This window comes from Mesoplodon densirostris, chromosome X, assembly GCF_025265405.1.
Source record: "Mesoplodon densirostris isolate mMesDen1 chromosome X, mMesDen1 primary haplotype, whole genome shotgun sequence".
Taxonomy (NCBI): domain Eukaryota; kingdom Metazoa; phylum Chordata; class Mammalia; order Artiodactyla; family Ziphiidae; genus Mesoplodon; species Mesoplodon densirostris.
Genome location: NC_082681.1, coordinates 95312040 through 95328214, shown reverse-complemented (window position 1 = coordinate 95328214; position 16175 = coordinate 95312040). Strand labels below are relative to the sequence as shown.

Below are 16175 nucleotides of genomic sequence, written 5' to 3'. Positions count from 1 at the left end.
GTCTCCCTGACTGCCCCACCCCCCGCCACCACCCGTGATGTCGCAGTCATCACTCATTTTCCACATAGTACTCATCATTATCAGGAATGATGATCTGTTTTCCTCTCTTCTACTAGATCAGAGATCAGCAATTTTTTCCTGAAAAGGGCCAGATAATAAATAGCTTGGGCTTTGTGAGCCCTATGGTCTCTGTTGCAACTCCTCAGCTCTGCTGCTGTAGCACTAAAGAACCATCAACAATGTGTAAATGAACAAGCGTGACTGTGTCTTAATAAAATTTTATTTGCAGACACTGAAATTTTATTTCATAGTAATTTTCAAGGGTCACAAATTATTCTTCTTTTTATTTTTTTTCAATCATTTAGAAATGTGCAAAGCATTCTTAGCTTGGGGGACATACAAGAAGGCAGTGGGCTGAATTTTGCCTGCAGGCAATAGTTTGCCCTTTCTTGTGTTAGAACATCAACTTCAGGGGTTATTGTCTGCTTAACACAGTGCTATAGCCCCAGCACCTAGAGCAGTGCCTGGCATCCAGCAGGCTCTCAAGAGATATTTCCTGAGTGAGCAAGTGAACAGATCTATGAGTTGTGTAGCGAGCTACTGAACTGTGGAGATATGGGTGAACAGATGAGAGCTGGCAGTCCTACACTCGGGGCCTCCATTTACCCCTGTGTGAACCTAGGAAAGGTCCCCCAAGAAGTCCTAGAAAGAGATCAAAAAACTGAAGCCAGAGTTGCAATTCAGCATCTTTATTCTTCCCCTTTAGCTCGAGGGTGATCCTGACAAACAGCTTCTGCCAGGAGGAGGCAGAAAAGACTGGGCTGGGCAGGGGCTCCCCAAGGACCTGGCCTCCCCCTCCTCCCGTGGGGCTGGAGTTGGGGTTAGGGCCATGATCCAAGCTCAGCATCCCCTGGGGAGGAAGGGAGAGGACCACTCTTCAGCCTCTGTAGCCCCCTACCTCCAACAGCCATGTTGATGGGAAACAGCCACGCTGATGGGAACCAGCCACCTCCACACCCCAGGCAGGAGGGACCCGGGTGAGCAGCCCCATCTTACTCCACGTGCACAGGCACATGCACACGGGGGCCCAGGCAGAGCAGGGCTTGGTCAGTGTCCAGATACATGGCTCTGGCCTGTGGCCCAGTTGGCAAACATGAAACCTAGACTGATCGCCATGAAGAGGACCCCCAGGATACCAAAACACAGAGCCTGTGGATGTGAGGGAGAAAAGATGGACCTGGTTGGGTACCTACACCCAAGCTCCTCCAAAGGATGTTCCTCAAGCCCTCCACCCCCTCCAGAGAGTGCCCCATTCATTCATGACCCTCCTTTCCTGCTCCCTCTCCTTCCTTAAAACCAGCACCTTCCTGTGAATCCTCCTTCCATCTTCCTAGAACACTTCAGGGAGTATTCTCCCGCATCCTCCTTGAAAACATTCCAACCCTCTTCTAAGAGTGCTCCTTCCATCTGTCTGAAGAATACTTCCTATAAGCCAGCCCCCTTTTGAGTGCTTCCTGTCTTCTTAGACCCTTCTTGTGCTCTGTCTGCTCAGGCCCTTCCTATGACAACCTCCTTCATTCTTCCAGACCATCTGCCCCCCTCCCCGCCAAGCCTCCTCTTGAAAATGTTCCTTCAACTTCTAGCCATCCTGGAGTGCTCCCTCCTCAGAATGCCCCCTCTTTCCCCAGCCCTCCCCTGGAATGCTCACCTGGATCTTGGGCCAGGAGTAGAGGGGCTCCACCTCAGAGGGTACAATGCGGAGGTAGAAGACGCTGGGAAGGATGAAAATGAGGCTGGGGGCTGAGGTGGACCCTGAAGGACAAGCAGGAGGGACAGAATCAATGTAAGTTTGGGGTACAAGGCCCATATTAGGTGAGGTCTGGGGCTGGGGTTGGGGGTACTGACCGATAACCCCAAAGATATCCCGGATAGTTGGCACGCAGATGACGAGGACATTGACCAAGACAAGGAGGATCAGGGCTATGGCCACATGGCGTGGCCAGCTGAAGGCCTTGCTTGGGAAGAGCAGCTGCTGCAGAGCCCGGCGGATCTGTGACCAGAGTAGGGTAGGACACAGGTCAGGGCTCAAGCACTACCTCCCCTTCCATGTAGTCATCTGTCTTTAACACCGCCCTCAGTCTGAGATCCCTGATTTCCTCTCCACCCTGTCTGACCATCCTTCTGTACTTCCACCTTCTGAATGAGCATCCTGCCTCCCTTCTGTCGATAACCCATGACTCTTCCTTCTGTCTGATCATCCATCTATTCCTCCACTCACTGTCTGAAATCTTGTCCTCCTCCTCTATCCAACTATCTCTGCCTCCTCTGGTCTGACCACCCACTTGTGCTTTCACCCTGAGATCCCTGTCCCTCTCTCGCCATCTGACAACCTCCATATCTCCCCCCACTGTCTAGTCATCCCACCTCTCCCTCTGAGAGCCTTGTCCCTCCTACACCTCACTACTCCTGCCTCCACCCTTTTTCTGGCCATCCCTATTTCTCCATCCTGAATGTCTATCTGTGCCTCTTCCCTGTCTGACCATTCCTGCCTCCCTCTTCTGTCTAGCCAGACATCTGCGCCTCCTCCCTCCAACTGACTGCCCCTGTTCTCCTGATTCTTTCTGCTCTGCCATCTATGTCCACCTTGTGTCTGCCCATCTATTTTTTCCCTCTCTGTCCATTTGACAACTCGGCCTTCCCCGTCTGTCCATCCCAACTTCCTCTATCCATCCATCCATCCACTCCCATCTCCACTGTCCATCCAAACATTCCTGTCTATGCCCTCTACCCATCCATCCATGTCCCTCCGCTCCATGGGCCCACCCTCGCCCCCAACGCACAGGGAACAGCACGACTGGCACAGTGAGAGTCACCGCAAGCAGCACAGCTAGGCGCACACAGAGGATGAGCAGATCCTGCTGGCTGTACATGTGCAGCATCTCCGCCTCCACGCTGCCTGGGACATGGGACATGGGATACGGGATGTGATTGGAGCACCAGGACCAGTGTCCCAGAAACATATACGTGTGCACGCGTGCGCACACACACACACACAGACGGTGACAAAATCTCCATGTGTGATGCATACAGTCCACTTGGAAACCGATAGGTCTGAGGGCATGGAGGGAAAGTGCTCAGGTTCCTGCCCACCAGTCTGCCCAGTCCCCACCCCAGCTCCCTACCCAACCCTGGCCCCAGCCCCACTCACTGTAGAAGGTCAGGTAGCCAAAGGTTGCTGTGAGTGCATACATGCAGAACATGGCCCCAATGGACACGTTGGCCACGGCCTGCATTCTGCGCTTGGAGGGCCTGAGGTATAGAGGTCATAGAACTGTCATGCCCAGACCCCTGGACTTGGTCCAGGCCCCTCAAAACCAGCCCCCACCCTCCAGAGTCCCCTCCTCCCAGAGCTGATGTTCAGCTAGTACACACTGGGATGCCCATCTCTGCCTCCCCTGTACTAGCCACTCCTCCCTTCTCTGTCCATCCATCTTACCCCATATGACCATCTTTGCCTGTCTCTCCACGCATCTCTGCCTCTCTCTCCCATTAGACTGTCACAGCCTCTCCCTTCATACTGATCATCCACACATCCCCCCATCATATCATCCCTGCCCTCCCTTTGTCCATCCATATCCCTCTCCATCTGACCATCCTCATCTCCGCATCCCATCCACATATGCCACCCCTCCATCTCATCTTCTCAGCCTCCCCACTTGTCCATTCACACTTGTACTGGATGTTAAAAGAGTAGAATACTTAAGTCCCAATTAGTAAACAGTCACTGCCCTGCGTCCCCCAAGGCCTCCTGGCCACCTCAAACCCCTCCCTTGGCACAATCTAGCCACAGTCAAGCTACAGCACAAGGACTGTTGTAGGGCTTATCAGACATTATGACTATCACCCCACCTGCTGCCCCATCACGCATGCCCACTTGCCTGCCCACTCACCGGCAGAGTTCTGTGTAGATGGGCAGCACCTCAGGGTGGCAGACAAAAGCAAAAGCCATAATGGGCACTGTGTAGAACATCTGGGGGAGTGGCCCAAGCACAAGAGATTAGAGCCTGCAGGGTTCCATCCTCTCTTCCCCATCCCCCCAGCCCCACCACTGCCCTCCATATCAGACACATAGGAGCCCCCAGTGTCTGATACCTGGCTCCACTCTGAGCAGAGTGCACTGTGTGACAGAACCAGAGGACCTGAGTGAGGTGCAAGGCATAGACACATGCCTGCACACCAACCTGTGAGTCAGCTGTGAACATCTGGGCCTCACAGCTTGTGTTGAGGCTTGGGGGGCTCTTCCTCTCCACTTCTGTCTCATTGTGGCCTATAGCACACCCAAGCTGGAACTTCTTATAGATGACCTGGGGGAGGGAGGGTGTGGAAGTGAGGTCATGGGGAAGGCTATGTCCCAGTGCCCCAAACTCCCTCCGCACTTTTTCATGTCCTTCTCCCTCAGACTCACCGAAATGAGGAAAAATAGCATACAGGTCAGAGAGAGACCACTGGTATACCCCAGGTAGCCTGCAAGGGGCAATATATGGAGCCTCAGAAATCAAGGGACCCCCCAGAGCAAATATCAACCCCCGCAGGCTGGCCTTCAAGGCCCCCTCACCCCAATTTTGCCACACTTCGCACAAACTTCTACTTCTATCTGGACCACCCACCCCCCCACACACACACACACTTAGCAAACTCCTATTCATCTGTTAAAAACCCACACCAAACAAGCTCTCCTCTGGTATTCCACAGCCCTTGAAAGTGGAGATTCTTTGAATCTGGCTCCCCTTCTCTAATTCCACCATCCAATGACCAACGCAGGAAGCCTCTTACCCAAGTGTCTCATGAGGGCCAGTGGCAGGATGATTAACACACTTACAATGATGATGAGGAGGTTTCCCTTCAAGAACCAGTCCCTAAGGAGACAGGTAGACATAGTGACTAGCTGCCTACCAAAGAAAACTGTCAGGCAGACGCTCATAGAAGACAGCTGGACAGAGAGGTTTCTGCATGCAGTCAGGAGAGATGGGCTGACCCCTCAGCTGTGAGAAGTCATCCAGGTGGTTACAGAGACAAATGGCACAAAATAATTGACGGAAACAGCCAGACGGATTATCAGACTGTCAGTCACACAGTCAGAGTGATATAGCTGGAAACACACACACAGGTGGACAAAACTGTGCCATCAGACCTCAAATGGACATACAACCAGATGAGCAAAAAATACCCCACATCAGCCAGACTCACATAGTCCAACACAAGGTACCAGACACAGAGAGAGTCATGACCCTGGTATGTGTGATAGGTAGAACACCAGTCTGATGATCTGGTAGGCAGGCAACAATGCAGAGTCAGACAAAAAGTCAGAAACACACGTGTGGTTGTTTGAACAACTCAAGGTTTGTTGAGCACTTGAAAGTGGCAGGGCTGATTTGGCCACACAGTCAAAGATGGAAATAGGGCTTCCCTGGTGGCGCAGTGGTTGGGGGTCCACCTGCCAATGCAGGGGACACGGGTTCAAGCCCTGGTCCAGGAAGATCCCACATGCTGTGGAGCAGCTAAGCCCGTGAGCCACAACTGCTGAGTCTGTGCTCTAGAGCCCATGAGCCACAACTACTGAAGCCCACGCGCCTAGACCCCGTGCTCGACAGCAAGAGATGCCACCGCAAAGAGAAGCCTGGGCACCACAGGAAAGAGTGGCCCCCGCTCGCTGCAACTAGAGAAAGCCTGAGTGCAGCAACGAAGACCCAATGCAGCCGAAAATAAATAAATTAAGTAAATTTTAAAAAAATACTTAAAAAAAAAAGATGGAAATAGAGACAGAATCAGCCAGCTGGCCACTCAGTTGGAACCAAGCTCAAGGAAAGAGCAGGATCTGTACAGAGATTGGAGGGAGGTGCCCAGGCAAGATATAGTCTGTTAGTACAGAATTGGCTGAACAACTGCTCATTTATTCAAAAGAATTTTATTAAGTGCTTACTATGCTCCAGGTATTCACACACTCTCTTTCTACCTTAGACACACAGTTACACAGACATAAACTAACAAAGCACCATTGGTCATATATACAGTGGGAGCTAATTATAATAATTAGACACACCTAGTCACATAGACTGTCAGCTACCTGGATGGTTTCAGGATCAAACCAAAGATCTAACAGTATACACAGAATCAGCTATCATATACAAACAGTTGAAAAGATTCAGCCAGCCAATGGATCCAGAATTAAACAGTCAGCTGGATACATACTCAGAACAACAAGCAAGCATACATGGCTAGAACCATAATACAGAAGACATATACAGTTGTAGTCGAGGATCACACACAAACAGCCAGAAAGAATTTGCCAGAACGATGGTCACCAAGTTAAACACAGAAAGTTAAACACAAATCACGTACACTTAGCTGGCACCACGGTCCACTGCACACACACGTGCACATACTCTCTTGGAGTCAGTGACCATACACTTATAGCTAGACAGATTCAGCCAGCCTAATGGACCCAGAATCAAACAGAATCCACTGGACAGAGAAAGTCAGAGTAAGCAAATGTCAAACACACATGGTTGGAGCCACAGTATACAGGACACAGCTGTAGTCAGCTAGCATACAGATGGCCAGAGAACCTGCCAGTATAAGAGTCACAGAATCAAACCCGCGGACAGAGTTTAGGTCAACTGGATGGGTACAGCCACACGGTCAACATCAGAGTACACTGCACACACAGAGTCAGCCAGAACAATCACAAAAATGAACACATGGTCTTACTGGACTCCTACAGCCACAGCAATGGTCACACATACTATTTGCACCACAACACACAGGAATCGCAGTCTGAACAAACTGGCCTGCCTAACTGTCTCAAAATGGAAGACCTGGGGGTCAGCTGGACACACAGTTGAAGCTAGTAGCCAGACCTCACGGGCAGAATTAGTGGTCTGTGGGCCAGAGCCAAGGGGTGTTGCACACTCACCCCTCAGGGTCCATGTCCAGGAAAGTGCTGATAACCAGGGGGAGTTCGGATTTGATGATGAACAGGTAACTGGACATGGCTGGTGCAGGTGGGGGGAGGTGTAAGCAGAAGGATCCCTCTCATCTCCCTCCCACCCCAGCCTGGGGAAGCCCACCTCAGCCCACCCTCTTCCCCCAAGCTGACCCCCACCTCCCAGAGTCCTCACCCCCAACATTGTGCAGACAGATGACCGCGGCCACCACTACCTTCCCCGCAGGCCCCAGCGCCCTCTGTCCCAGCTGTTCATAGGCTCGGATGCCTGGAGGGGAGAGAACCAGAAAGGAACAGGTTGTGGGTCGAGGAGGCCAGGCCAGGGGTGAGTTGGAGGCCAGAGAGTCTGGGAGCTGGGGAGCTGGGGCTTGGGCTAATTGGGCCTCATGGCTGGGAGCTGGAGGTGAGGGCTAAGCAGTTGGGGTTGGAGTCTGGTAGGTGGATCTGTGGCCAGGGAGAAGGTTGGGGGCCAGATGTGGGTAGTTGGGGTCTTGGGGCAGGATATGGACTGAGATCATGGCAGGAGTGAAGTCTGAGAGCTGGGGGCTGAGGACCGGCAGTCTCAGGGTTGCGGTGCTGGCTTCCATGGGTACGTGTGCTGGAGACTGAGGGGTGGGGGCTAGAAGTGGCGTGGAGTGGTCTGGGGTAGGGGCTCTGGTTTGATGGCCAGACTGAGGGCTGAGGGTTGGGAACCTGGGAGCCCAGATGAGGTCTGAGGGCCAGGGTGCCGTCTGGGGTCTGGAGCCCAGAGAGCTGAGCGTGGTGTCTGGGGTCCTGGGTCCAGGATCTGGGGTCCAAGGTCTAGGTTGAGCTCTGGGTCTCACCTACAACACCAGCACAGGTCAGCAGGAGATGGATGGAGTACGAAGACAGAAGAGCGATGCAGAGCAGCAGGGCCCTGTGGCAGATGGCACTGCTCGGACTTGGCCCCCAGGCCTCCCGCCTGCCCACCACACCCCTCCCCCACCCCAGACTGCCTAGGACTCACAAGAAGAAGAGGACCCCTGTGTGGGCCATGGCATAGGCCAGCCCCAGGATGCCGCTGCCCATGATGGCGTTGCTGAGGTTGAACACTGACATTCCAAACGATGTCTTCCCCTCGAACTGCGGGTAAGGGGCAAGGCCCGGGCACACATGGGGAGGGGGACCAGGGAAGGAGACCAGTGCCGGGGCCTGGGAAAGACTAGGGAAGAAGCGACTGGGGCAGAGGAGAAGCCCAGGAAGGGCCATCAGAGGAAGGAAAAGGATTTGAAGACGAGGAGAGCTGGAAAGGGAAAGGCTAGGTGAGATTTTAGAGGGGAGCAGCTGGAAGTGGAGAGGAACAGGGAAGGGTGGGGCAGCGACCAGAGGCAAAACAGCTGAAGGGAATAACCGGGAAGAGGGAGCAGTAGGGGAGGGGCTGAGCTGGGCAAGGTGCAGCTGGGACAGATCCTGTGGGGTCACTCACATCCATGAACTGGGCTGGCTTCCTCCCAGGAGAAGGACTATGGCTGGGCAGGAAGCCCTCGTGCTCCTGCCTGTAGCTAGAATAGGCAGGGAAATTGAGGCTGATGAGAAGGTAATTCTGATCCCTGACCTCAACCCCTTGGGTCCCCGACTCACTCCACAGCACCCCCAGGGAGGGCTCCATTCATCTTTGGATCCTGCAGTTCCATCCTGTGGGCAGAGAAATGGGGTGGGGGTTCAGAGATGGAGCAGGGGGGCTTACAAAGTGGGGAGAACTAGATGAAGGGGGTCGGGGGGGGTCCAATAGCGACAGACAGATAGATATAGAAACAGAGACACATAGAGGAGGTGAGGGGAACAGGAACAGAGGGATTAGAGAGACAGGGAGATAAGTGGAGATAATTGGAGACAAGAGGGAGAGGCCGACAAAGACAGAGATGGGGAGAGAGAGAGAGAGGGACTCAGGGGAGAGACGCCAACAGTTAGTCACTGAGACATGGAGAAAAAGAGGGCAGCAAGAGATAGAGGGGTAGAGACAGAGACAGAAAGAGAGAGATACCGACCCCTCAGCAGATGAGATGGCCATTTGGAGCTGGGATAGCCTCTCCTCCCAGACCCCAGACTCACTCTCTCTTGCTGTCTGTCTCTTCCCTTCCCCGGTCCCCCGCGCACCCCCCTCTTCCCTCCACCCTCACCGCGTGGTCATGCCTCTCACTCCTTACAGGGACACGTGTCCGCCTGACTGCCCCACCCCTCCTAACGCCCCCTACCCCCCTCCTCCCCGCCTGGGCCGCCAGCCTGAGCCCAGAGCTGATGCAACCTGTTGGAGGGGCTGAGGATGGGAGGCGGGCTCAGCGACCCCAGCCCCCCAACCCCTGGACGCGGCAAACTGCTCTCTGCCACAACTCTGAATATTCTCACTGGAGGCCAAAAGCAATTCCCCCCTCCAGGGATAGAAGTGACCCAGGGACCCTCATTTAATCCCCCTTCTAGGGACTAGAGAGTTATTTTCTGGGACCCTTGTCAAGTCTTAAACACTCCTATTCCAGTAGAAGTCACTTTAGAGACACTTCCAGACTTGAGATCCTTTCTGGGCTTGGGGTGTCTCAGGAACATGGCCAAGCCCTAATTTCCCCTCCTGAAGAGGAGCTGTCTCTGAGACAATCATCAAAAGCCCCCTCCCAGGGCCTGATGTGTTTCCTGGGGTGGGGTGTCCCTGCAATCCCCACGCAAGCCTGGAGCCTCCTCCCTCTTCTGGACGGAGTGTCTCTGAAGAAGCCCCCAGCCCTGAACTCACTTCCTGGGAATGCCGTATCTCAGAAACCCCCATTCAAGGTCCCCATCATGACTAAAACTCCCTCCAGGAAGCCCCCTACTCAAGCCCTGAATCCCCTTCCTGGGTCGGGGAAGGCTCTCAAGGAGCCCCTTCGTCAGCCATGAGCACCCTCTGGAGCCTCCCACCCACTCCTGAATTCATTTCCTGGGATCAGGGTACCAAAAGGATTCCCCCTCCCATTCAATTCCGCACTAGTGCTAAAAATGCCTCCAGGGAACCCCTGAGCCCTCTCCCAGGACCCCCATTCGTGCCTTGGGGACTCAGGAGCCCCCCTCAATGGCCAGCACCCCCTCCTCACCTCCCTGCTCCTCTCAGCTCTTGAAGCAGCAGCAACTCAGAACTGGGGCTCTGGGACCCTGCCGGGCAGCAGGGCTCCCGCTCAGCCAGACCCTGCCTTCGCCTGCCCTCTGACCAATCAACTCCGCCGGGCTTGCTCGGCGGCTAATCAGCACTGCCCGGGCCCCATCTGGCAGGCGGATTTTTTTTTTCCTGTAAAGTTTTAACTTTAATTCAGTTTCCCTCTTCTGGTTCTGGGCAGGGGGAAGTCAGGGGTGTGTGCCTCCCTTCATCTGAACCCACATGGAGGGAAACAGAGGTTTCGGGGGAGGTGGGGGAGATGGGCTGAAAGATCAAGGGAGTGGATCCACTCCTAGAGAGAGGGACAGACAGAACTGACTCAGGGGTCAGACATACAGCGGGATGGGATGGATGGCAGGAGGAGAGACAGAGATAGGAAGAGAAACAATCCCAAATAGAGACAGGCAGGCAGAAGAAACAGCACAAGGACAGACAACAGGAGGGGACAGAAAGACAGGGTGTGAGGGAGTGGTAGACAGGCGGAGGGGCAGTCAGCGAAGAAAGAGACTCAGAAACGGTGGGCAAGGAGAGGCTCTCGCAAGCTCCTGGATGAATGCAGATGGACAGGTGGACACAGCCAGACACATCCCCAAACAGAGGTTAGGAACAGACACACTGGCTCAAAGGGACAGAGCAAGTGGCTGAGGCAGAGAGACACATGGAGGGGCAGGCAGAGAAAGTCAGATTCAGGCAGAGGAGCAGACAGACCTGGGGCCAGCAGTGGGACAGGCGCAGGGAGAGGCACGGCCAGGCCACCAGAGGCTGACCTTAGACAGACAGCCCAGCCGAGAGAGGACCCTAGATCTTGGGGGGTCCCCAGAGGGAGGCAGGGAGGGCATTTGTAGTTGGGCGGGGAGTGTGGCTACACACTGTCTGCAAACTAGGCACACCCTGAAGTCCTGGACCCCAGCCTAGGCATTGGGTGGAGCCTGTCCACACCCTAACAGAGGAGCCCCACTGTCTGTCTGCCTGTCTCTCTTAAATAGGGGTCTGTCAGTTGACTCCATTCGGGCATGTGACAGGCATGTCTGTCCCAGGCAAAGCATGCGTCTCCTGCAGGAAGTCAGGCGGGGTGGACATGGGGTCCAGGCCCGACTAGACTGGGCTGTTTGAGGCCCAGGTGGACAAGAGGCCTCTGTCCCGGCCCCTCCACCCACCTGCCCGCCCCCCACAGGGAGCACAGAATTCCCGGAAAGGCCAGGGGCTGGCTGGGGCTTCAAAGCTAGCCTGGAGGCTCCCACCCCACTCGCAGTGGGAGGAGGGTGAGGGATGGGGCGTTCACTTCCCCACAGCAGGAGAGAGACTCCTGCACACTCAGGGATCACAGCCCCATCCAGGGGCTTAGAGATGGAGGCAGGCTTGCCATCACCCACAGAGGTACAAACTCGCATGCAGACTCCCAGCCACACACAGAGAATATAGGCTGACCAATACGAACACGCGCAGACGGCACATGGAGAGCCCAGGCCACGGGACAGCCACATATAGCCACACAGAGTGACTTAGTCTGATAAGTATCATCACCCACTGAGCCACACACAGAGATCACAGATGGATGCAGGGATAGGCTCACACTGCTTTACAGCCACTACAGACATCATCACCCACGGACTCACAGCCACACCAAAGAGAGCCAACAGGCAAATCACACGCAGACTCACAGCCACACAGAGCCAGAGCACACAGACAAATATGATTCCACAGAGCCGACAACATCATACACATGCCCAGCATCTCCAACTCACGCGACTCCAGGTTCAGATGACCCTGGAGGCCAACGTCCAGGTTCAGCCTCTATCATGATACCTCTGTGCATGTGAATTTGTGTATGAACTTGCGACCACATACAGCTCTGGTCACAGAGAGAGAGGCACCCACAGGCAGACACGATTGTACAGACAGAGAAGGCGCAGTTACAGACACGTGCACAACTGCATTCAAGCAGATAGGTGCACACAGCCGTGTGTACACGGCTATTCACACAAATCAAGTCGGGGGAGACATGCACAGGGAACACATATATAGGCGCACAAACTGGAAAAACAGGGATGCAGAGAGTACACTTACTATCATTACAAAGAGGAAATGCAGAAAATACACCTAAAGCTGCATGAAGAGGAAACAAGGGAACATACACTGGCACCAGAAGAAATGCCCTTAGGGAGCACACACCTATAGCCACTCACCGAGGAGAGATGCAAACATGGTGCCAGAGAAGAAAGACACAGAGACATCGGAGACACACACACAGAGGAGAGACAGATAAACACACTTCTCACCCACGAGCATTACAAAGGAGACACATAAGCACCCAGGGGACACACACACAGCCCCATATAGATGAATTGCGCAAGCAGATGGGACCAACACACAGTTGTCAAAGAGGAAACACGCGAGTTGGATAGGCAGCCATAGACACAAGACACAACCAGGCAAGTAACATAGTAAGACACGCGTGGAACTCACATACATGTGTTTGTTGCTGGGAACAGGTACAGGTAGCTGAGATACCCTCAGGCTATTCATACACAGGCGCGCGGGCGCAAGCCAGCGGGTGCACACACACACACCACTCCCCCGTCTATCCCGGCCTACTCCGTGTCTCTCGTCTCTCTCCTCTTCCCTCCTGAGAGCCAGTAAACATCTGTGCTTCAGGCCAGCCAGGGAAAGAGACACCTGTCAGCAGAGGCCTTGGCCCAAATGACTAAGGGGTGGGGGGACGGGGACTGGCTAGGCAGGTGTCTAGATTTCAAGAAAAGTTTGAAGTGTCCCATCCCAAGAACTAGTGAAACTTCAACAAAAAACAGATGCCCTCACCCACCACCTCCCAGCAGCAGCCTCCTCCTCTGATCATTGTCCTCCCCTCCCAGGGCCAGCCCTGCCCTCCAACATTGCCCAGCACAAGGCCACCTGGGCACACAGCTGGAGTTCAATGAATGCTACTTATCAAGAGTCATATTATCATCATTATTTTTATTTCTGCCGAGTGAACTCTTCTGGGGAGGGGCAAACCTTCATCCAGCTCCGCACCCCATAGCTCAGCTAAGTTTCAGGGCATTGCAAATAGCAGGTGTTCCACATATGCTGGTAGGAGGAAAAACAAAGGGAAAGTGAAATCTGGCTGCAGAGGCAGCCTGCTTTAGAAGGAACAGGTGTCTTTAAGCTTGACCGAGGCCTTGAGGCCGTGCCAGGGATAAGAACGCTTTGTTCGTTCATCAAAGTAGGGCCCTTTCTCAGGGTCATTTAAGGCTTTTGTTGGTTCATTAAAGAAGACCCTCGTGGGACACTTGGGATTCCTATCGAATCTATTAAAAGTCAGTTTAGGATCTTGTCAGTTCTTCTAAACAGACCCCTGCTTTTCATTAAAACACTACTCAGCAGTCTTCAGGGGAGGGAGCCACGGAGCAAAGCAGTTAACGGCGCAAGCTTTCCCAGCTCTGCCGCTTAGGAGCTGTGCGGCCAGGAGCAAGTTTCGAAAAACCTCACTGTTTCAGCTTCCCGCAGGGCTTACTACTGCCTAACTCAGGGCCATGGGGAAGATTGAATGAACTAATACAGGTGAAGTGCTAAGAACAATGCTTGACATACAGTAATCACTCAATAACATCTTTGTGAAAGGAATTAATGAACTCTTCTCTGCCAGTGAAGGCATCCCCCCACTGAGCTGGGTTTGGATTCTAATCTCTCCTTTCATGCAGGCTCCCCACAGATAACTCTTCCGTCCCTCAAAGCAGCCCCTGGACTGCAAGGCTTTTTGAGTCACTGTCTGGTCCCCTGCGCCTGGACCACCCCCGTCTTTCCCTCACGTGGTAAGATGCCCTCCAGCACAGGGCCGGCCTGGCAGCTCCCCTCTCCTTGACCTTTTCAGGAGGCTGAGGGGAGGACACCTTTACACTCAGTGGGGTGCTGGGTGGGAGCTGCAGGCGGACACCCCACTTCGGGAAGAGCCTGGGGAGTTCAGAGCCTGGCTCCTGTCCCCCAATCCCCCCAGCCCTGCTGGAGGAAGCAAGTTTCTTTGCAAAAAATTAAACATCCGCTTTGTGAAAGGCAAGAAAACAGGAAGCATCCCACAGGGTGAACATGGGCCCCCAATGCCTGGCACCCCCTCCTGTCTGTGGAGCAGCGCCTGGTGGCTTGAACCCTTGCTTTCTCACACTTGCTCACCTCTGCAGGGGAGCCATGTTCCCACCGCCTCCCGCAATGCCCTTGAACTCCGCTGACAAGCTCTGGCTTCCTCCCTGGCTCTCCAGGGTCTCTGCGCGGCTGCCTACACCTCCTCCCAGGGCCCCACATAAATGCAGAGCACACCACTGCGGAAAGAGTGAAGGAACAAAGCAACAAAAGGGTGAATTCAGCAAACATCTATTGAACACCACCTGTGTGCCGGGCCCTATTCTAGGTGCCAGGGAGGCAACAGTGAACAAAACAACAGAAACCCCTGCCTAGCGAAGCTCACATTTCTAAGGAATGATGAATCTATCGTTCAGTTGTTTGAATACTTGCCAAGCTCATTCCCACTTCAGGGTCTTTGCACTTGGTGTTCCCTCTGCCTGGAATGCTCTTCCTCCAAATATTCCTAGGGTGCGCTCCCCTTCAGGTCTCAGCTCAAATGTCACCTCGTCAGAAAGCCTTCCCTGACCACACTGTCTAAAATAGCAATTCAACCCCTGTTACTCTCCAATCCTTTCACCCTCCTTTATTATCCTTCATAGCTTTTATCACCACCTGACATATTTATATACTTAATAGTATATTTACTTTAGTAAGTAGATATGTATAGATACTAGATTTATATATATATATATCAGCATATACATTTATATAAGATATGTATATTTTATACATAAACTATACAAAAAAGCATAAATATATATTTCCACATGACATATTTATATTTATTTGCTAACATATAATTTATATACTAGTAAATATTAGACATCACTATATATTTCTATATCATCACATACGCAGTAAATGGTGTATGTTTACACATAGAATATATATATATATATGTATATATATAATATATATATATATTCTCCTTTGTCTCCTTTTCCTCATCTGTAAACTGGGGAAAACACAGCTATTATTAAAAATGAAATTATGTAAACTTATAATTAAATAAATAAATTTTAAAAGGTGATAAATACTCAAAACACATCACTTCTTAATTATTATTTTACTACATTTCATTATTTCTATGCTCCTGAGATCATTTATCCCTATTTTAATTGTACTGTAGAAATAATACACAATGGTGCACTAGTGCATCTCTTCCAGACTCTGTGCTCCGTGACTACACCTTGGTAAGTTGAAATTTCACAAGGTGATAGTATGTAAACCATGGAAACTGGCAAATGTTAGAAATCAGGGCTTCCTCTCCCTCTCCACCTAAAGAGCTGATTGTTAACCATTTACCAGCACACCACTGAGAGCACTCAGAAGAGTGCCTGGCACATGGTAAACGCTATAACAAATGTTTCCATTACTGTATTTGCTTGTGCACTGGGTCGAGATGCAGTCTTTTTTTCTAGGTCCGAGTTAAAAGTGTTTGAAGAACACAGAATTACAGACAGTGTGCGGAACTACACCTATTTAATCCTGCCAATGACTCTCTGTGGAGTCTGAACTACTTGTTATCCCCATTTTACAGAAGGAGAAACCGCAGTTCTGAGACGGTAACAGTCAGAAGGCGCTATCAGTTAGCGGAAGTGGGATTTGAAATTGCAGCCGAGCAGCTTCTGCGCGCTCGCGCACTTAATTAACGCACTCTCCTTCCTCTCAAATTCGTACCCCAGAGGCGATTGCACTTCGCGGCGCGCGAAAAATAAATAGGTGCCGCCGCGCGCGTTGTATCTTGGGAAATGTAGTCCACAGGCTCAAGGACTACTATTGTCCAAGAAGGGAGGGGCGGAGAGTACGTCGATTTTCTCCTTGTAACAAAAGAACAAAGTTAGTTCTCGTGCCTCGCGACGTTTCGGCCATGCTGTGCGCGACTTCGGCAGCTTTACTCGCGCCCGTTGCATGCTGGGA

At 52.5% G+C, this 16175-nt stretch overlaps 1 protein-coding gene across 3 annotated transcripts; it reads right to left on the bottom strand.

Moving 5' to 3' along the window:
- Positions 1–733: 733 nt before the first annotated feature.
- SLC38A5 (solute carrier family 38 member 5) lies at positions 734–10188 on the bottom strand. 3 transcript variants are annotated; one of them, XM_060086921.1, is made up of 16 exons: positions 10084–10188; positions 8606–8659; positions 8451–8526; positions 7992–8107; positions 7828–7901; positions 7179–7271; positions 6974–7052; positions 4834–4916; positions 4466–4524; positions 4242–4364; positions 3951–4030; positions 3209–3309; positions 2841–2956; positions 1906–2050; positions 1709–1812; positions 734–1209 (listed from the first exon to the last, which is right to left on the bottom strand). In XM_060086921.1, the coding sequence occupies exons 2-16, from the start codon at positions 8656–8658 to the stop codon at positions 1108–1110; spliced, it is 1404 nt and encodes a 467-aa protein (XP_059942904.1). In that variant the 5' UTR covers position 8659; positions 10084–10188; the 3' UTR covers positions 734–1107. The 3 variants fall into 3 exon arrangements, with proteins under 3 accessions (XP_059942904.1, XP_059942903.1, XP_059942905.1); XM_060086920.1 differs by lacking the exon at positions 10084–10188 and adding an exon at positions 9013–9078; XM_060086922.1 differs by lacking the exons at positions 4466–4524; positions 10084–10188 and adding an exon at positions 9013–9081 and having other exon boundaries at positions 4242–4352; positions 4880–4916.
- Between the last annotated feature and the right edge of the window lie 5987 nt (positions 10189–16175).